The 22531-nt window shown below is 36.0% G+C and overlaps 2 protein-coding genes across 4 annotated transcripts in view; one reads left to right on the top strand and one right to left on the bottom strand.

The window, feature by feature from the left end:
• Positions 1-3732, bottom strand: part of HHLA2 (HHLA2 member of B7 family) — a 140439-nt gene extending 136707 nt beyond the window's left edge. Inside the window, exon 1 of the mRNA XM_063661597.1 lies at positions 3513-3732. The gene's annotated coding sequence lies outside the window, so the exon portion shown is untranslated. The remainder of the gene's footprint in view (positions 1-3512) is intronic.
• IFT57 (intraflagellar transport 57) overlaps positions 3704-22531 on the top strand; it is a 60174-nt gene continuing 41346 nt past the window's right edge. For 2 of the 3 annotated variants that reach the window (XR_008501394.2, XM_054480006.2), the window contains exons 1-5: positions 3751-4091; positions 6631-6793; positions 7557-7675; positions 12210-12300; positions 19535-19603. Coding sequence is in view for 2 of the 3 variants with exons in the window: in XM_054480006.2 (XP_054335981.1) it covers positions 3880-4091; positions 6631-6793; positions 7557-7675; positions 12210-12300; positions 19535-19603 (654 nt within the window). In the remaining variant the exon portion in view is untranslated. Of the gene's footprint in view, positions 4092-6630; positions 6794-7556; positions 7676-12209; positions 12301-19534; positions 19604-22531 lie in introns of all 3 variants that reach the window. The other variant, XM_054480005.2, reaches the window with a different exon arrangement.

Here is a 22531-nt window from a genome sequence, read left to right as displayed (position 1 = left end):
CTAGATTTTTGGCAGACACTTTTGATGAGGTTGAATGGGGCTTAGAACATGCCACCCCAAAATATGCTGCTGTTGCATACTGATTATTGTGATCTGAAGGCACCTGTGATACAGCAGACATATGAAGGGTTCTCTGACCTTCCCCTTCCTACTTAAAAGCAAGTCATAAAATTTCCCATGAGAAAGAAGCCATCCCTGTACCAGGAAAAGAATAACATTTTTATGATGGGAGACTGGAAATTAATGCTAAAATGGGTCTGCAGAAACAAACCTATTAAAATAATCTTTATCTTCCACTAATTTTACCCATATTTTTCCTGGTCACTTGTCTACAGTTTGTGAACCTTAAATCCCTTTTCCTTTGTCTTGTCACTTCCCTACAAATGTACCATTCTTTGTTTTCTTTAAAAAAAAAAAAGGCATATAAGCTGTTGGTCCTATCTGCTTCATTTTTCTTTTGAATGCTCCCATGTGCATGTAAAAATATTAATTATTGTGTGCTTTTTTCCTGTTTACCTGTCTTATGTTCATTTAATTCACAGGCCCAGCTATTGAACCAAAGAGGGCAGAAAAAGTTTTTCCTTCTCTATAGTTTCAAGCAAGATTTATTCAGTTAGCGATTTTCTAAGTTTTTAACAACCCAAATGGGTGGTACTAAGCCATTTATAACACAGCACAGCTTTGTTCTTTAAGCCTACCCAGTTTGCCTGAAGGACTTGCTCTTCTGTTTGAAGGTGCAGCTGGAAAGCCTTCCTCCATTCTAGAATCTGCCTCCTTTTCACCCCCAGCCTTGCTAAGCACCTTTCAGGGAAATCCATTGAGCTTAAATTGGCTTTGACTGGGATACTTTTTTTTTTTTTTTTTTTGAGACAGAGTCTCATTTTGTCGCCCAGGCTGGAGTGCAGTGGCACCATCTCTGCTCACTGCAACCTCTGCCTCCTGGGTTCAAGCAATTCTCCTGCCTCAGTCTCCTGAGTAGCTGGGATTACAGGCGCCCACCACCACACCCGGCTAATTTTTGTATTTTTAGTAGAGACGGGGGTTTCACCATGTTGGCCAGGCTGGTTTCGAACTTCTGACCTCAAATGATCCGCCTGCCTCAGCCTCCCAAAGTGCTGGGATTACAGGCATGAACCACTGTGCCCGGCCTGGAATGCTATTTAGTTTTCAGAGTTTCACAGAAAGATCCAAGAGTTTTAAAAAGCTGAGGCAGGGGAACCGCTTGAATCCAGGAGGCGGAGGTTGCAGTGAGCCAATATCGTGCCATTGCATTCCAGCCTGGTGACAGGGCAAGACTCCGTCTCAAAAAAAAAAAAAAAAGTTACTTTCAATTACCTCACAGACAGTTTGTAAGAAGTAAAAGTCAAAGTCAGAAGGCCAGCTATTAATAGTGGTCAATAAAATAAAACCAGGGATGAAATTGAGATTTTACAGGAAGAATGAACATGGTTCATTCTCTTCAAGCTCTAACTCCTTAGTGAACAAATAAACTAGTCCTACAAACCAAAACAAAACAAAAAAAACCTAATACAACTGTATTCCCCAAAGCTTCCAAGTGGCTGAAACAGCTAGAAGAGGATTTGAGTGCATTTTCACACACACAAAGAAAACTATCAAGGAAAAGATCTTTTGATGTGTTACAAACTATTACAGGTAAACAAGGAATCAGCAAAAATAATCCCTGGGCTTGACAAAACAATGAAATTTCAGTGTTCTTTCAAAAACTTTTTATTGGGGAAACATGCAGTATTGAACAGTTAGCTTTTTTGTTCTCTTTGTGCCACAATTACTGGAAATACTTTATATTTTCAGGTTTTTTTCTTCTTCACAATTAAGGGGGGAAATTATTCTGTATACTGCTTTCAGGCCAGGCTGTGTCAGTATTTTACCTGGGAAGGAAATGGCTAAGACCCTGGGAGTCGTTTTGTTTCCCCCAAGTTAAAATACATACGTTGCTGGAGGATTTATCAGCTAAAAAGCAACGTTTGACTATTTCATACTGTGTTACGTAACTTCCTGAAAATGTCAGAACATCTTAAGTAGGCAGCATGCCTGGCAGGAACATCTCCCTCCCTGAGTGTAATAAATTTACTTCCAAAGTCTGAGAGCTTTTTCAGAGTCATGTAAAAAGCCCCAGTTTGCTTGTTAGTTAACTTAGGACCCCAAAACATAACTAAGCTTTCATTTTTCAGTCTTATAAAGCCATACATCTATCTTACACTACTGTGACTGTTATACATACGTATAACACCCCCAAGCTGCACATGTGGTGGTGGTTGGGGTATGGACTTATCGGGGAGAATCACTGTTCCAAAAAGGCAAAGACCAGGAAAGACCAATTTGGTAGTGGGGTAACATCAAATCCAATTTTCTCACTCAACTTTATTGAAAGCAGCTGGCTCATGACTTGTGGTAGGCAAGCAATGTTATTTATTTAAAAAGCAATTCTCAGTGGGCTCCCCTTCAGGTTATTCTCTACATAAGTCTGTAATTTTATGTACTTCCTTTCTTTAATGAAAAAAATTGGTATTTGCCCTTCTGACTTTTCACTTTGATAACCTTATTAGTATCAGAAACAAGTTAGCTGTAGACAGATTAAAATGAAAAGTGTTCTCATTTTTTCTAATAAAAACAGGATATTGTAGATACATTTCAAATTTCAGTTGTCCAAAAATATAGCCCTTCTATATTTTGTAGTGGCAGATACAAGAGATCAGAGAGCCCTTAAAAGTCACGTTACAAACACGAACATATGTTCAATCTCTTGTATTAAGTTTTCTTCCAAAAAACTGCCAGGCATCCACCACTTACCTCATTTTTTGCAACTGTTAAGAAACTTGCCTGATACACAGCCTTTCGAAAACTGTAAAGCTGGGCCATTTCTGTGGTCAGTTATGTACCTTTTCTTGAATTTTCTAGGTCAATAACTGCAGAATACAGTAGTAACACCCTATCTTTAGCCACACTTAGAGCTTTAGGGCAGGGAAATTCCTTTTAAGACCATCTCTATTCTGTTGGATTTAACGAAGTACCCAAAAACTTTATACTACATGTAATGGGTTTGAAACAGATTAAGCAGCAGGATGGAAGCTTAGTATTCTTGTTTTTGAAGTAAAACAAATCCTTCCAAATGCCTCCTTTTGTTCCTTGTCTTCTTCCTCATCCTTCCAACCACTTTCCTAGCACTGGAGTAACAGCCAGGCAACGTAATACAGTACTTCAAGCTTTACAATATACTGTTAAGTGCAGCACTGCCTAGTGAGAGAAAGATAAAATTAAATAAAGAACGAGAGAAATCTCTTGTTGGAAAGTTCCTGCAGTAAAAGTGAAACCTATGGTATTGACTATCTTTACAACTATGAAAAACTTTTCAATTCTGAGAAAATAAAGTTCAGTGGGCCAGTGCAGCCTTCAATACTGCACGTCTTCACCTCCCTTTAATCTTTTTAACATCTACTAGCTGACCCAGATGCCCGCTTAGTTGCCTTTAGCAACCACCAGGTCCAACACACCTCAAGCCAGCTCAGAGTCACTAGGCAAGCGGAGCAGAAACGCAAACCGCCTCTCCTCAGTCTTCCAGAGTCCGAGGGAAGAGAGGCAGCCGGGATCGGGGCGCGAACGCCACGCCTCCATGAGCGGCGGGGCTGCTTCCCGACCACCATTTCCGCAGAGGCAGGGCAAGAGGCGGGCCACGGCTGACGTCATTCAGGAAAGCCGCCCTGATTGGAGGGAAGGAGGCGGAGTCTAGTTTCCCTAGTGACGGGTTGTCCGGTGGTAGCCTGGTAACCGGTCGTGGCTGTACTGGCGGCGGCCTGGCTGGCGGCTTAGGCCGCAGAGGTCTGTGGGCCTGAGCCCACGCTGGACTCTGTCCGTCCTGCGATGACTGCTGCCCTGGCCGTCGTCACGACGTCGGGTTTGGAAGATGGGGTGCCTAGGTCCCGTGGCGAAGGGACCGGGGAAGTGGTCTTGGAGCGGGGTCCCGGCGCGGCCTACCACATGTTCGTGGTGATGGAGGACTTGGTGGAGAAGCTGAAGCTGCTCCGCTACGAGGAGGAGTTCCTCCGGAAGAGCAACCTGAAGGCCCCGTCCAGGTGGGTGCCGACGTCCCCGAGCGCCTGGGTGCCTGCTAGCCCCCAGGGAGATGCCCTCCTTTGTCCTGCTGGGAACCAATTTCGTGAGAGCGGGTTAGCAATTCCTTGCCTCCGTCTTCCTAGCCAGGGAAGGGCACTTCACCCCAAACTCCCGGGAGGTCCGTGGAGCTCACGCAGCCCTGACTTGGTATTTTTGTAGAGAGAATAAATAAGTTTTGGAACGGCAGAAAGGATCGGAAGACAGCTTGCCTGTTTTTTTCCCAACACACACGCATTACCACAAAACACAAACTATTTTCTGATTGTAAAGATGAAACAAATACTTATTGTAGAAAACTCAGAAAAACACAAGAAAATATCTAGAAAAATTATAAAACCGCCCAAAATCTCGTCTCCAGAGAGGAATGCCATTCTCACTTAAGGCTTTTTTTCTAGTTTTGGGTTTTTTGTTGTTGTTTAAGGCCGTGTTCATACAACTGGGGACCGTGGGTACTTAGGACCCTGTTAAGGAGCACTTTAAATGCGGTTAGTAAACTTAACTACTTGCTATGGTTTAAAAGACTTCTGCCTTTGCAATAACCATACTCTCAGAAACTGAAAAGTGGAAAAGACGAATGACAACTATTGAATTGTCCCTATCATAGAACCTAAAGTTCTACCCTTGTTCTAGTGGGGGAAAAGTCCAACATATCTTGAAAGCAATGCCATTACTTGCTGAGGGTAGTGGTCAGCTAGGACCTTCTCCTCAAATCACTGTAGCTTAGCAGTAGCCAGATAAATCAGTTTTATAGCTTTTCTTTCACTTTAATACTTACATTTAGTTTATTTTATTCCATAAAAGGCAATCAGTATTAAGAATCTATAGTACTTAATGTCTACAGCCAGGCTCAAATAATTTCCCTTGATAGTTTTAATCTCATTCCACTGCTCTCTTCCAATAACTTGAATTGAAAGATATGTAGGCTTGATGCAAACTGTTCATATTAAATTAGTCCATGGTCGGAGAAAAGATAAAGGAAAAAGTAGTGTTGCTTGATCCACGTTAGAAAAGGTAGTCCTGGGATTATTACTTAAAGTGAATTGATCAGGATAATATAGACAACCAACATTTCATATGTTAATAAAAATGCATTTTTTTCCAAGTATATTTTTCAAATGAAAGAAAATGGCCTTAAGGTTCTGTTGATGTCATCTCTTGCACTGTGTCCTCAGGGGTTCAGCAGGATACTTTGAATCATGGATTTGTGTGGGGATATCCTAGTCCAATGGTTCTCAAAGTGTGATCACCAGACCAACAGCATCAGCATCACCTGGGAACTTACTAGAAATGAAATTCCTCACGCCCTTTCCCAGGTCTACCTTTTCAGTAATTATAGGGATGGGGCCTAGCAGTCTGTTTCAGTAAGCCTTCCAGATGATTCTGATGGACTCTAATGTTTGAGAACCACTGTCCTAGGTTTACAGTATCTATTGGTGTTCATTCCTCTGCCCTAGAAGAGTTATCTGCGGATAAGGAAAAGATGACTTTTTGGTGGGTGGGTGCTTTGAAAGGATAGTGAGCATATACCTGGAAGGACTTCATGGCCTTTTTTCTTCCCAGCTTTCTGTTATCTTCCAGAACATTTACACTTATCCTGCAGGAAAAAGTTTGGGAAACATGAAGGAGTACACGACTGATTTTTATGACAATGGTTATAATAGTTGTAGATACATTATAAACATAATAATGATAGCTACACATGAACAAGACAAATACGATTTTTGATTAAACCGACTTGAATGTTGTTGCTAGTGAGTTTTATTCCTATAATGTTTAGGTAAAAATCATACTGATCCTCGTAGAACTGTGTTTAGTAGACTAGGGGATTAAGCAAGAGCCCACAGATGTTTGACTGGTGATGTGACATTCACAGGTTCTTAATCCTGACTACACCTTTTAGACATGTAGAAATCTTTTGAAATATACCCCATACTGGGCCTACTTTCACTGAAGTTCTGATTTAATTCATTCATGAGGGAAGAAGCAATGTTTGGTCAAGTACCAGTATTTTTGTTAGCTCCTCAGGTGGTTGAATATGCAGCCAACATAAAAACAAATGTTTGCCATAGGTGATAGGTTAGAAACAGTAAAAATGCATAATGAGTAATCTTTGAGATCTTTTTTAAGCTCTGAGGTTGTTCCAGATTACCATTTTCATTAATAAGGTACTCACATATTATTACTGACACTTAAATCATTTTGGCAAAAATTCTACATGCTCTGTGCTCTAACATGCACTACATTTCCTGGGTGTAAGGTCTTTGATCTAATATTTTGGGTACAGTAGTAATTGCCCTAATCCTGCTGATTTAAAAACTTCAGTGTGAGTGCTGTGGATTACTGGAAACTTCAAAGGGTGAATTATCGAGGTCTTTTGATTTGTTGGCCATTTGGGGGGAAGAAAGATTGTTGGACAATTGTGAATTCGGCCCTATTAGTTATTATAGACTTATTTGCATTATTTCACATCTGCCCCCATTCCTCCTTGTTTTGAAACAGACACTATTTTGCACTGCCTACCAACCCTGGCGAACAGTTCTACATGTTTTGTACTCTTGCTGCTTGGTTGATTAATAAAGCGGGACGTCCCTTTGAGCAGCCTCAAGAATATGATGACCCTAATGCAACAATATCTAACATACTATCCGAGCTTCGGTCATTTGTAAGTGTAAACGACCCTTCTTTTTCCATGTTCTCAAGTTATGAATTTTAATACTAGTAATTTAATATCAAATGCTAGCCATTTAGATGACTCCTCTGTAAATATAATTATGAATTTATTTTCAGGTATAACCTCCTTAAAATAGTTTATATTATAATGTTAATGTCACTTCTGAAAATGTTCAGTATATACTCTTTATTAGCCCAAAGTAATATTTAAAAAAAAAATCTTGATATATCTGAGAGGTAAATTTTGGGGTGGTTAATTCTTGATCTAAAAAATGATAATTAAAAAAAAATCCTACAAAGTCAAAACACTTTATATTCTGAAAGGGAACTTGTACTTAAGACCATGACAGCAGTTGTACTTTTTCATTTCTGACTTTTCCTGGGCAGGCAGTAAGATATTTTTGGCACAAATGTTATTAATTTTTGACAAGTGAATCACTCTGTCCTTAAACATAGTTGTTTAAATAGTTTTACTGGTTTCTTTTCACTCTAATAAGATCAATAATTTGTTCTGCTGTTATGATGTTATTGCTTTTTAATTTGATACTTTTAACAATAAAAGTCTTTATTTTCAGTATTTTTATGTATCAATGGGTTACAAAGACTTGAAATGGATTTCTATGAAGCAATGTAATTACAGTTATTGTAAATCATTTGAAAGAAAAGTGATACATCCATTCAGCAGTTCTTTGCTTAAAATATTTGACATTTGGAGTATAACTAACAAATAATACCTTTTTTTTTTTGTTTTTCAGGGGAGAACTGCAGATTTTCCTCCTTCAAAATTAAAGTCAGGTTATGGAGAACATGTATGCTATGTTCTTGATTGCTTAGCTGAAGAAGCATTGAAATATATTGGTTTCACCTGGAAAAGGTAAAAATTACCCAACCTGATAATAGTAATTTTATGGGTATAGCATTTGCCTCTGAGGGTACAGAGCTGTTTAATTGAACATAAAAGAATTATTTCCTTTTGACTATTCTAAATTGAAAATGCCACAGATAATTAAGAAAAGCCAGTATAGACAAAATCAGAATGTCTCATGTCTTCAAAACTAATTCTGAAGTAATGTGTTACATATTATTATGCCCCTTCCCTGTTCAAATATGTAATTATTAAAGGTTTAACTGTGACTACATATCTTTGTAAATTCTGGACATTTTTTTTAAAGTCTCTTGTACATATGTTTACACACACAAACATAGTATATACACAGAGGGAACTGATAGCTACAGATTTAAGGAAAAATGGAAATTAATATAGTACTTTAAGTAGGATTTTCTCCTTTGCTAGTAGTTACTGGGCAAGAATAATACTGAAGAAACTACCTGACATTCTCCTAGACATTGTTCATTGCTTTTGTGTCCAACCTGACAGTGCTTTGTTTATTTCTATTATTATATTATATTATATTTATCCCGTGGTATAAAATTGTTCTTTACTATTCTGACATTCTTGCTAGAAATCATGAAATCTTCCCAAGTACTCTGTTAGCATATGCTTGGTGTATCTTAGATGTTTAATAGATATTGAGCATATAGAGGAAATAGAACATTTGGAAACTGAATTTATAAAGATTATAATTAGAAAACATAAATTTTATGCTTTGCAGTTTGGGATTATTAATAGGTTAGAATGTAGAAGGCATTATTCAGGTAAAATGCGAGTAAGCAGTGTTTTTTTTTTTTTTTTAATTAGAACTAACTTCTGTAGAAAGGTATATATATATATATATACACACACACACACACACATATTATTCCCTGTTAATAACATTTTAATGTATATTCAATTATATTCTTTTAGATATAATCTCCCTATTAAGTTTAATAACTTCCTTGAATTAGGTTATCATTGGGATGAGCCATATGAAATTACTCATATTCATCTATTTTTAAACTAAAAAATGGCAATTTCGTATGCTTCAATCCAAACATTATTATTTAGTACACTATAAAGAATGGCTACATGGTCCATAATACTTTATTAAATTTCAAGGGAAGATAAGTTATGAGATGTGCTGCTGTATTTAGCATTTTAAAAAACTGCTAAATTCATAGCCTAATATATTCTAAATTCACCAGAAGCTATGGTGTAATATCTCAACCACTATTCTATTTTGCACTTCCTTTGTTTCTCAGCACATCTTATTCCTGGCCTATGTTTGTAATTTGGATAATGTATTTTTTAGTTTTGTTTTAATTGACACATAACTGCAAATTTTGGAGTACAATGTGATGTTTCAATACATGTGTACAATATACAATGATGAAGTTAGTGAAATTAACATATTCATCATTTCAAACGTTTATCATTTTATTGTGGCAAGAAAATTCCAAATCTCTTTGAGCTATTTTCAAATATATATTATTGTTAATTAATATATAATATTGTTAACTGTAGTCACCCTGCTGTGCATTGGAACACTAGAACTTATTCCTCCTAACTGTAACTTTGTACTCACCCACTTTGACCAACTTCTCCCTATTCTCCCTTCCCCATACCCTTCCCATCCTATGGTAACCACTATTATACTCTCTACTTCTATGATATTTGTCTTTCTGTGCCTGGCTTATTTTGCTTGACATAGTGTCCTCCATGCTTATACAGGTTGCTACAAATAACAGAATTTCATTCTCTTTTATGGTTGAATAGTATTCCACTGTGAAAATATACCACATTTTCTATTCAACCTTTGATGGATACTTAGGTAGATTCCGTATCTTGAGTATTGTGAATAGTGCTGCAATAAACATGGGAGTGCAGATATCTCTAACATACCGATTACATTTCTTTTGGATATATAATCAGTAGTGGGATTGTTGGATAATAGAGTAGTGCAATTTTTAGTTTTTTGAGGCACCTCCATAGTGTTTGCTATAGTGTCTGTACTAATAATTTACATACCTACCAATAGTGTTCAAGGGTTACCCCTTCTCCATATCCTCAGCAGCCTTTGTTATTTTCGGGGGTGAGGGCTTGGGTAATAGCCACTCTAACTGGGGTGAGATGATATCTCATTGTGGTTTTGATTTGCGTTTCCCTGACGGTTAGTGATGTCAAGCATTTTTGCATATATCTGTTGGCTGTTTCTATGTATTTTTTGAGAAATGTCTATTAAGATCTTTTGCCCATTTTAAAAATTAGACTAGTTTTTTTGTTGTTGTTTTGCTATTGAGTTGCTTGAGTTTCTTATACATACTGGATGTTAACTTCTTGTCAGATGGGTAGTTTGCAAATATTTTCTCCCATTCTGTGGGTTGTCTCCTCACTCTTTTGATTGTTTCCTTAAGTTTGATATAATCGTGTTTGTCTATTTTTGCTTTTGTTGCCTGTGCTTTTGAGGTCTTATCCAAAAAATTCTTTCCCAAACCAGTGTCATGAAGTGTTTTCCCCCACGTTTCCTCTAGTAGTTTCAGTTTCAGATTGTATATTTAAGTCTTTAATCCATTTTGAGTTGGTTTTTATAAGTGGTTAGAGGTAGGGGTCTAGTTTCATTCTTTTGCGTGTGGATATCCAGTTTTCCCAGTACTATTTATATTTTTCTTTTTTTGTTTTTTAGCACCATTTATTGAAGAGACTGTGACTTGGATAACTTATAAGGACTATGTTTAAATGAGGAATAAAAGCAGGGAGCTGAAAAGTAGTCAACATTAGAGAATATGTCAACTATGTAACATGTAAATGAGATAGACGTTACATGTAGATGAATTTTTTATATATCTAAATGTCAAAATGAATCCTAGAAGAAAGTTGCCTTTGAGATATTTTCAAATTCTAATTAATGAAAAATTAGGAAATTTATTATTTAAGATGATTGATTTAGTTCACAGTATTTTGCATATTAGTAAATGTTGATTTTTGTATTTTTTTAACATGATTGAGGCGTGGGTTTTCATTTTTAAGACAGGGTCTCACTCTGTCGCCCAGGCTGGAGTGAACCTCTGCCTGCCGGGCTCAAGCGATCCTCCCACCTCAGCCTCCCGCATAGCTGGGACTACAGGTGCACACCACCACTCCCAGCTAATTTTTTATTTTTTTTGTCAAGACAGAGTTTCACCATGTTGCCCAGGCTGGTCTCAAACTCCTGGTCTCAGACAGTCCACCTGCCTTGGCCTCCCAAAGTGCTAGGATTATAGATGTGAGCCATCACACCCAGCCAGGTACAAGTTTTCTCTCTTAGCTTTGTTACTGGATAAAAAAAGGAAAAAAAAATAAGTTTTCATAAATAAGCCCAAATACATTTAAGTACTTTTAATATAGGAAATGTGTCATTAATCTTAATGAATAAATGATTTTTTCAAAGTTTAGTCTTAGGATCACTAATTAGATTTTGGAAATAAGAAGAAAGCTGGAATCCTTCTTATTACCTCTGTTAAAATAAACTTCAGATTGATCAAAGATGGAAAGTGAAAAGTAAAACTATAGAAGTATTAAAAGACCAGAGGAGTATAGAGGTTGTGGTATGACAGAAAGCCTCCAATATATGATGTTAAAGCTAGGGTCTGTGCAGGAAAAAGTTACCAACTCTATCTAAGAAGAACTGTAACAATCTTGAATAGCCAAGATTACAAGTAATACACTGGGGGAACAATTTTTGAGAGGTTAGGCAAAACATTAATTTTCTTAATATACAAAAAGCCAAAAAGTAAAGCGTATAAATAGACATTTCACCAAAAAAGAAGTGCAAATAAGCAATTAAAATATGACAAGATATTCAATCACTTTCATGCTAAAGAAATGCAGTTAAAACAAGAATGAGATTTTTTTTCACTTGGTTGATTGGCTAAAATTAAAGTTTGTATTATATGTCATATTGGTGAATATATGGAAATGGAGTCACTCTCGTTCAGTATTGTTTGGAGTCTAAATTAGGGTAACATTTTGGAAGCCAGTTTTGGCAGTATATAGCAAAACAATACAGGTACAAAGTTGTTTACCCTGCCATTTCACTTGAACAAATTTATTCTAAATGGTATGTGTAATGATAAATGTACAAAGATGATCTTTGCAATATTGTCTAGCAAAATAATTAGAAACCTCTATGTTCGGTCATAGGCTGCCAATTACATTAATTATGGTATTGATTGTTCAATGAAATACAGTGCTTGTATGTAAAAAGTAATGAGAAATACATATGTATTTAAATATGGTGTATTAGTGAGAAGCATTAAGTTGGATAACCCCATGCATAGTGTCATCTCATTTTTTTATAAATTTGGAGATAAACACTTTTGCTTTTTACATAGAAAGTTTTAGGAAAAATACATGAAACATTTAACAGTGATTATGGAAGCAGAGTGAAAAAGGACAAAACCTGGCATAGAGGACATGATATTTGCATTATGATTTTTTTGTCTTACTAAATATTAAAATTATCATCTCATGTTTAACCTTATTATTTTAGGCCAATATACCCAGTAGAAGAATTAGAAGAAGAAAGTGTTGCAGAAGATGATGCAGAATTAACACTAAATAAAGTGGATGAAGAATTTGTGGTATGTGTGTAGCTGAACTTTCTGTTCATTTTCACCTTTCGGCCACTTTCCATTCTCTTAATTTCCCCCAGACTTCCATTATCTGGAATATATTTTATTTCATTGTTTCTAAAGAAGCAAAGCTTTTAAATACAGTGCTGAGTATCATCATTTAGACCTTTGGTTAAGTTAATGTTTGTATTCTCTAATGATTGAGGTCTGAATTTTAGCAGAGGTTCTTGAACTGTTCAGGGAAATATATACCACTAGTTATATGAGTAAATACTTTATTAACAACCATTCATGATGTTAAATAGACTGTGACTAATAAAGAATTTAAAACAGAACAAAAGAATTTAGGATTAATAAATGCTGCTTTATACGCATACCATTCATTTCTAAGGAATTCCTTTATTCATCTACAATTAGGATGAGTAGGAATTTTTTAATGCTTTTAAATAATCAACATTATTTAAGTTGTTTGGCAGAATCTGCACCTTTTTACATGTTTTACATGCCATCCATAGTGTGCAGCTAAAGATGACAGAGACAAAAGAACTTTTTCTCAAGATAATTCTCAGAACTAGAATTAGATTGACCCTGGTATTTTAGGAAGTATGCATGTGATTTGAAGCAGAAATGGTGGGGGAATAAAAACAACTTTATAGTATACAGCTGACCCTTGAGCAATGTGGGGGTTATGGGCATCGGCCCCCACACAGTTGAAAATCCACATATAACTCTGGACTTCCAAAAACTTTACTAATAGCCTACTGTTGACTTGAAGCCTTACCAATAACATAAAGAGTTAACACATATTTTGTATATGTATTATATACTGTATTCTTACACTAAAAGTAAGCTAGAAAAAGAAAATGTTACTAAGCAAGCCATAAGGGAGAGAAAACATATATACTATTAAGTGGAAGTGGATAATCATAAAAGTATCTTCCCTGTCTTCATATTGAGTAGCCTAAGGAAGAAGAGCAAGAGGAAGGGTTGGTCTTGCTGTCTCAGGGGTGGCAGAAATGAAAGAAAATTTGTGTTTAAGTGGACCCATGCAGTTCAAACCCGTGTTGTTCAAGGGTCAACTATATTTTGCTGTCATAAACCAATTAAAATTTTTAGATGATTTTAAAAATCAATAGATAATTAGTTTAAAATAAGTAATAGAAGTTTGGCATTGAGGTTAGTATAGTATTTAAGTTAGTATATGCTATGGAGGTTCTAATCACTGCATAATTTTAATAGCAAATGCTGAAAAATGACTATTAAATAGATTAGATGCTATCTGAATAGAGTATTATATAGCCATTTGTGTTAGTCCATTTTGTGCTGCTGTAAAGGAATACTTGAGGCGCTGGGTAAGTTATAAAGAAAAGAAGTTTATTTTGGCTCACAGTTTTGCAGACCATACAAGTGTAGCACCAGCATCTGCTTCTGGTGAGGGCCTCAGGAAGCTTACAATCATGGTAAGACAAAGTGGGAACAGGCACCTCACATGGCCAGAGAAGAAGCAGAGGAGGGGAGAAGGACCGGAGACAGAGGAGGGGACATATATCCAAACTATATCACCATTAAAAATTGTTGGGTGGGCATGCTGGCTCATACCTGTAATCTCAGCACTTCGGGAGGCGGTGGGAGGATTGCTTCAGGCCAGGAGTTTGAGACTAACCTGGGCAATATAGTGAGTCCTCATCTCTACCAAAAGGAAAAAAGAAAAAGATGCCAGTCATGGTGGTTGCTTCAGGCCAGGAATTTGAGACCAACCTGGGCAATATAGTGAGTCCTCATCTCTACCAAAAAGAAAAAATGCCAGGCATGGTGGTGCATGCCTGTAGTCCTAACTACTCAGGAGGCTGAGGTGGGAAGATCACTTGAGCCCAAGAGTTTGAAAGTGCAGTAAGCCGTGATCATGCCACTCCACTACAGCCTGGGTGACAGAGCAAGACCCTGTCTCTACAAAAAAAAGTTTACAAAGTTTACAAAGAAAAATACAAAGTTACTGACATGGGAATGTAACTTATACTGTATGCTATAAAATTAACTGAGATGATTCCAAATTTTATGTTGTTATTAACTATGTAAAATATGTTAAAAATAAATATATTAGCATTAATTATGGGTAGGAGAATTATGGATGATTGTTTTCTATGCTTTGTATTTTTAAGGTTTTTAACATGTATTTTTAACAGCAATGTAAATAAACATTATTTAAATAATATATGTAAAAAAAGATGACTGTCATTTACAGAAGGAAAAAGACCATTGTAAAACTTATCAGTTTAAAAGATATTTTTTAATGTGATGGATTTTAAAAGTCAAGACAAAGATATATTCATTCATTCTGCATATACTTATTGAGCACTTGTTATGTAGCAGGCAGTGGGCAAGGCCCTGACTGTGTAGCATGTGCCAATGCTTTGAAGGCAGGAAGAAGCTTAGCATGATCAAGGAACTTAGAGAAAACTACTGGGGCCAGAGCTCCTAAGTGAGGGGGAGGGTGGCATAAGATTAACTGGGAAGATAGACCAAGTTAAGATTGTTTTGGGGATGAAAAGTAGTTTAGGCTTTATTTGTGTAACAGATCTTTCCATTCAAGCTCAGAAATTAAGTACTAATATATTCCCAGTTGTTCACCTTATTTATTCCCTCATCTTGTCATCTTAATAACTATTTAATAGTTATGAATAGTTTATGAACAGATACCTGGTTCTAGTACATTAACATTTAACTTCAAAGGCATATAACTAAGAACTGCTAGTCTGGGGAATAAAAAACAAACCCACTAGTCAGGAGAAAAATATCTGCAAGCGCAGAAACCATGTGTAATTTTTCTTATTGTTGTGTCTCCAGCTTATTGTGCAGTGCCTGGTGCATAGTACATACTCATTAAATATTTGACCATAAAATCAAACTGTCAGCACATCGTTGTATAACATTTAGAAACTATAGCTCATTTTAAAGCTAGGAACCCTTTAAAGTTCAAGGCACCATTATTGGGGGTGTGAATTTAGAGAAATATACTGGAAAGCAGCCTCTTCACACATTTCTTCCCAGCCATGAGGTAAAGACCTTCTACTGTCATAAGAGCAAACTGAAGGCCTTCCTCAAAGGGGTTGGCCCTGAGGCTATTCATTCCCTTGCATCAAGTCTCTTGAATTTCTTTTCTTCTTTATTGTCATCATATTATTCTAAGGAGCCCTCTTTTACTTCTACTCCTCTCTTTAAGGAGGACTGGGTCACCACCAAGAAGCCTTTTGATGGTGGGATAACATGATTCTGTTGTCTGAGTTTGTGGCGTTGCTCAAGGATGGTAAAGGTTGGCCAAGTGCGGTGGCTTACACCTGTAATTCCAGCACTTTGGGAGGCTGGGGCGGGCAGATCACTTGAGGGTAGGAGTTTGAGATTAGCCTGGCTAACATGGTGAAACCCCATCTCTACAAAAATACAAAAATTAGATAGGCGTGGTGGTGTGTGCCTGTGGTCCCAGCTACTCGGGAGACTGAGGCAAGAGAATTGCTTGAACCCGGGAGGTGGAGGTTGCAGTGAGCCTACATTGCACCACTGCAGTCCAGCCTGGGCAACAGAGTGAGACTCTGTCTCGAAAAAAAAAAAAAAAAAAAAAAAAAAAATATTATTTCTGACAGTCAAAGTTCTGCTATAATCATCTAGAAACTAGAAACCTTTAATTTTGGACTGGCCATATCAAGCTAGGATACATTAATAATTATTTTTATAAATATGTTGGGGTCATAACAAAATATTCCCACCTATTGTATGTAATGATATCCATAGTAATTGACAGTCAGAATTAAGAAGGCATATTAGACAAATAGTAGGAAATTTTTGAGTGCCTTCTGAATTACTGAGATTAGAATCCTATTGTATTCTAATAGTTTACAAAACAATTTTCTAAGCCTGTTTACATTTGAATTCCTCTTGAATGCTCTCTTAGTAACTTAATCCTTTTTCTATGAATTACTTTGGGTTCTTCAGAGGAATAGAACCAATAGGAGGTACACACACACACACACATATAGAAAAAGACAAAGGAATTGGCTCACATGGTTATGGAGGCTGAGAAGTCCCAAGATCCACAGCTATCAAGCCGGAGACCCAGAAGAGCTGATGGTAGTCCCAGTTTGAGTCTGAAGGCCTGAGGACCAGGAGAGCTGAGCTGATAGTTTGTTTCAGTCTGAGTCAGAAGGCAAGAGAAGACTAATGTCTTTAGTGACAATGAGGCAAAGATAATAAATTCTCTTTCTCAGCTTTTTTGTTCTATTCAGCCCTTCAGTGGATTGAATAAAGCCCATCCGCATTGGTGATAGCAATCTGCTTTACTCAGTCTACTGATTCAATTATTTTTCGCATCCAGAAACACCCTCACAGACACACTCTGAATAATGTTTAACCAACACCAAGGCACCTTGTGGCTCAGTCAAATTGACACATAAAATTTACCATCAAAAGTCGACCCCTTGTCAACTTACCATCCATGTACATCTTCTTAAACCATAATCTTCAAATAAAGACCATACATAGCATGGTTATAATTTCATCTAATAGAATGTAACTGCTCTGCATACAACAGATATTGCTGTAATTCCTTCTCCACAAGAGGAGATAAAGTCCATAAGTGATATTTACTCTTCTCCCTGATATCACTTAAATATTATAATATTAAAGGTAATAATACTTAAATACTGTGATATAAAGTCAGTACATCTATGTTACATGATAAGGGAATAAGAGTAAAAACAAAAATACATACAAATATATTCATAACAATTAGGAAATATGACAATCACAATTCTCATTTCTGTAACTGGTCACATGCTTGTAGTTTGTGTTTATAACTACCATCTTTCACTACCTATTCTGTATTCCCCTTGCCTTCAGTAAGCGCCTCAGCTAGTTACAGTTCTTTATCTGGTGGGGTGACTCAGACCTTTATTCCTGAAGTGTCTGGGCCATTAAGTAGACCTGCCTGGATTTGGTTGTTGTAGTTTTCTGTTGATTTTTAGTCACAGGGCATGGTAATACCATGCCTTAAAGGATCTCCTGTATTTTAGAATACTCTTCCTTCCATTTTGGAGTAGTCCAGTGTCCTGTTAATAGGATCAGTCATGCCAGCCAGTACAGTAATTGCCTTCTTTGCCATGTTGATTCAAAGGTATGAGGAGCTCAAAGTGTCCAGGTAGCAGTCTTAATTTCTGTTCAATCAAATCATTGTTGTATTTTCTGGTTGAAGAATTCTTCCTTTTGGAACTAAGACCTCTAGGCCAGCAAAGCATAAGGTCATGGGAACAGGAAGCACAAATTTTGCTAGTGGGCTACTAGGGGTAATAGCAAGTGGTTCCACTCCATTTCTACCCCTTGATTCCTGGACCAGTAAATCCTGGCTGTAGGAGAAACAGCACCATATATTGGTTGCTGATTCATTCTAGTAACTACTATTAAAGCTTTTTACCTATTAGTGTTCAGTCCAGTATAGTTTAACAAGTATCTATTGATTGCTTATGTAAACAGTACTGATCAGGTTATTGTAAAAGCATCATAAACTTGTCTCCTCTCCCATGAGCATTGAGTCATTGACATTTCAATCATTTACTTTGGTTGTTAAGTAGACTCTTACTAGTGCAAACATAGACTAGACTAAGCCATTTGTCAAAAGTGTATACCTCTGCTTCAGTTTTAAGATATAAAGTGATCACTTTTGTCTGCACTTCTGTCCTACTACCCCACTCTAAAAAAAGTAAATGTCACTTGAGTGTATAGAATCTACATTTATGTTGTTTCCTATTTTACTAAAATCTTTCTGGTTTTCCAAGGTTTAGCATAGTTCTCATACCTTACCTTAGTTGCTCCACCCCTATAGTTTCTTTTTTTTTTTTTTCTTTTGAGATGGAGTCTCGCTCTGTCGCCCAGGCTGGAGTGCAGTGGCATGATCTCTGCTCACTGCAAGCTCCGCCTCCTGGGTTCATGCCGTTCTCCTGCCTCAGCCTCCGGAGTAGCTGGGACTACAGGCGCTCGCCACCACGCCCGGCTAATTTTTTGTATTTTTAGTAGAGACGGGGTTTCACTGTGTTAGCCAGGGTGGTCTCGATCTCCTGACCTCGTGATCCGCCCGCCTCGGCCTCCCAAAGTGCTGGGATTACAAGGCGTGAGCCATTGCGCCCAGCCAAACCCCATAGTTTCTGAGGAGATATGGGATAGAGACTTAGAATTTGCATTCTAAGGAGTACCTGGGTGATGCTGATACTGCTGCTCTCAGAACCATACTTGGAGAACCAGTATCTTACATATTTATAAATTGTTGAAGTTAAGGATTGATTATCTTTGAAATCTACAGCTTTGTACAGTTCTACATATGGAAGTGTTCACCAACTGACATTCTCTTTTTTCCTTATAAAATCATGACTTGAGGACCCAGTTCCATTGGGTTTATTATTGTGTCCTTAAGGTTGAAATATCCTTGTTAAATTTTTGTTACTTACTATGTCACTTGTCACCACAAAGACATACGAAGAAAAGGGGAGCTCATGTTTTGTCCTACATGCTCATAGAACCTGCTCAGACTCCATATTTACTGCATATTGGGGAGGGAGTTGGTTCTCAAGGGGTCACTTTCTACCCCTGCTCTCTACATCCAATTGGTCTGCAGATTAGGATTAGCTTGGCATCCACCTATACTATCCTTTTTAATAGATTTAAGTACCATGGACCAACCAATACTGGTAACCATTATTTTATCAAGCTTGAACATACCAGAGATGAGATGTCAAAAATATGTATCAATGTGATTGGTCAGAGCAAATGAGAATATTCTCTGTCAGCCTCTCATTTTTGTCCATTTCAGTTATATTGCACAAAAATATCCATTAATTCCTTCTATTTATACCAAATATGCCAGCCAGTTGGGTTTGTTTCTTGCCCTGTTTTTGTATTTATCTGTAGTTCTATAGCAATGGCTCCCTTCCTTTCCCTCCCCCCGTTTTTTTCCTTTCTTTATTGACTACAAAAATGGTTCTATTTAAGTAATAGTACCATCAAAACCTCAAAAAACAGATGAACTGTTAATAATATTGTGCCCTACTTCATGCACACGTTCACTGGGCTTTTAAATACCCTTTCCTACACTACTAGTCTTTATATCAAGCTTCATATAGCTTAGTATAGCATATAGGTGAAAACTGGAAATATATTTTTTAATTATAATTTTTAATAATTTTTTAAAAATTTATTTTCTAAGGAAGAAGAGACAGATAATGAAGAAAATTTTATTGATCTCAACGTTTTAAAGGCCCAGACATATCACTTGGTAAGTTTCATCAGATACATGCAGGACCAACAAGCAATCAATGTACATGTTCTGCTGGAAATTTAAATGAGTAGAAACCGTTGTTGGCCATTGTTTTGTATGCTGTTTGAAAAGTAGCTCTAAAAATTGCTTTCCTATATATAAAATGTTATAATTATAGCAAATATAAAAATCCGGGGGAGTGAGTGAGGCAGCCTCCTGTCTGTATCATGGAAAATTGACATAGTGCTACTTATGCAGACTGAAAATAATTTGCCTGGTGGCATTTTTTATTATGAAAAGACATCAAGTATTCTATTTCAAGTTATTTTCCATTCTAATAGGCCAAGATTTAATGATCTTGATTATAGGAAAATATTTAAATTGTAGCTCTTTAAATAAAATGGATTAAGACTGGTAGGTATATGAATAAGTAATCAGACATTGCTTTAAGTCTGTTTTAATTATAAAATAAATCTAGTCTATAAAAGCACATAAACAATGAGATATTTCAGATATATATGGTATTTTTACATTCGCCATATATATCTATATATTATTTATAATATATAGATATCTTTATAATAATATATATTATTATATAATATATTAGAAATAATATACAATATATTATATATAAGCAATATATTATATATTATATAATAAATAATATATTAATATATAAATAATATATTGATATATATAAAAATATATAATATATAAATATATAACATATTAATATATTTATATATTATAAACTTAATATATTATATATTATAAATATATAATATATAATTATAAATATATTAATGTATAATATAAATATGTTATATAAATATATGCTTAATTAAATAATATATAAATAATATATGTTATAATATTTTGTATATTATATAATATATTTTGTATATTATATAATATGTTATATATTAAAGATATATACCTATTGTACCCTCAAAAAGTACATATGGAAAGTAATACTTTGTTAGTTCTTTATTTAATTTTTCTTACCTGAATCCTCAAGACAAGTTTGGATCTAGTTTTGATTTCATATCATGAAGATTTCCTTGACTACCCCTCCCCAGGATGATCTTTGTATTTATCATAATAATGAGGATTAATAATACTAAGGCATCAATACTGCCTTAGTATTATTAATCCTCATTGATGCCTTAGTATTATTAATCCTCGTTAGTTATTATTAATGATGCATATATATGTGTGTGTTTTCTGCCCAACTTGAGATGTAATATAACGTTGTGGTCAACTTGCCTCAGTGTGTGACTTGACTCTAATACTTACTAGGATTCCAGATTTGGGCAAGTTTCCAAACTTCTTGTGGCTCATCTTCTTAAGCTGTAAATGAGATAAAAATATTACCTTTACCTTTGTCATAGCGTTTTTGAAAATTAAAAGAGTTACTACACGTAAAACACTGTAATAATATCTGTCACGTAGAAAGTACTCAACATTGGCAAAAACCAAAACCACACCTTTCCTCCATATTTCCCCGTCTGAAATCTGATTTGTAAGCTCCTTGATAACAGAGATAGCTATCCTTTTTAATATTCCCTATAGTGTAACACAGAAGGTACTGAATAAAGACCTCTTAAGTGAATGAAGGTATTTTTTATTGATCAATTGAAAATATATCAGAATAATATGTTAAAATTTAAATCCAAACTCCAGTTATATCAATACCTTACAATTGCAGATCGTTTTGTAGTTTTCAAGTACTTTAAAACACATTTCTTTACTGACCTTGTAAAGTATTTGGGTAGATGTTATCTCCATTTTACAAATATAAACACTGAAATTTATAACCTTGGGATAGTTTAATCTTTTAAGAAGCTAATAAATCACAGTACCTGAATTTAAACTGCTTCTCCAAACTCCAAGTCTATTGCTTTTTCCGCTTTACCTCATAACAAGAGTTGAACAAGGTGTAGATATGTTTTGATTCCTGCCTTTAGCAAGTTGTAATTAGTAATGTTGGTGTTTACTTAATGTAAGTGTTGAAGATGATGATGACAGAGTGCTCCTCAAGTGTAAGAAGAAAAAAGTAGAGATGCACACAATTATTCTTGGAAAGAAATTGTTGTTCGTGTTATTCATTCTTATATTGATGGTGTAAACAGAGAACTGTGAAGGCCACCTGGGATTCCTTCTGGACAAAGTAGTTTGAGTACTGAGAAGGAGCAAAGTAATTTAATTTGCTTCTGCCACTACACCAATTCCTTATTGGTCCTGAGTTCAATTTTTCATCTCAAACTACATGAGGAAGGGTTTTTCCAAATGATGTTTTGTAAATTATCTAAGAATTAGATTCTTTGGACAAAAATTATATAACATAACTCCTTTAGAGCTAAGACTATGTATAGTTGTATTTCCACAAGAGGAAGAAGCGTGAACACCAGGTGTTTGTGGATGGTCAACCATGGAGTACTAATGAGGCGGAAAACCCTTTCATATTTTAAAAAACCTGGCAAGCTCATGATATTGCCCACTAAAGCCATCTGCCTGAGACAGCTGTGTCTGACTACAGCTTATGATGGTTTGGGCTGCTCTTTCCCCAAGACAAAATTGCTATATAGGTTAGTATCATAGATTTAAGATTTTATGTCTCATGCAGCAGGTGGACTCACAATGCAGAGGAAATATTATTTTAGGAAAGTTGAGCATGATGAATTCTTCACTAGAACAAAAACGATACATACTGTCAAGGAAAGTGACTTTCTAAATGTATATGTGACTGTGCAAGCCCAGCCGTGTGTGGATTGCAGCATTCTCTCCCTGTCCATGGTTTTAAAACAATAAGATGCTTCTCCAATCATTCTCTGTCCTCTCACCCACCCTACTTTATTTTTCCTCAAGACCCTGTTATTGCATTATATTTATTAATTACTGATTTATTTTTTCTGTCGCAACCACTAGAATGCAAACTCCTCT

The sequence above is a fragment of the Pongo pygmaeus genome, chromosome 2 (assembly GCF_028885625.2).
Source record: "Pongo pygmaeus isolate AG05252 chromosome 2, NHGRI_mPonPyg2-v2.0_pri, whole genome shotgun sequence".
Taxonomy (NCBI): Eukaryota; Metazoa; Chordata; class Mammalia; order Primates; family Hominidae; genus Pongo; species Pongo pygmaeus.
The sequence above is the reverse complement of the archived record's forward strand: the minus strand, read 5'-3'. Positions and strand labels throughout refer to the sequence as shown.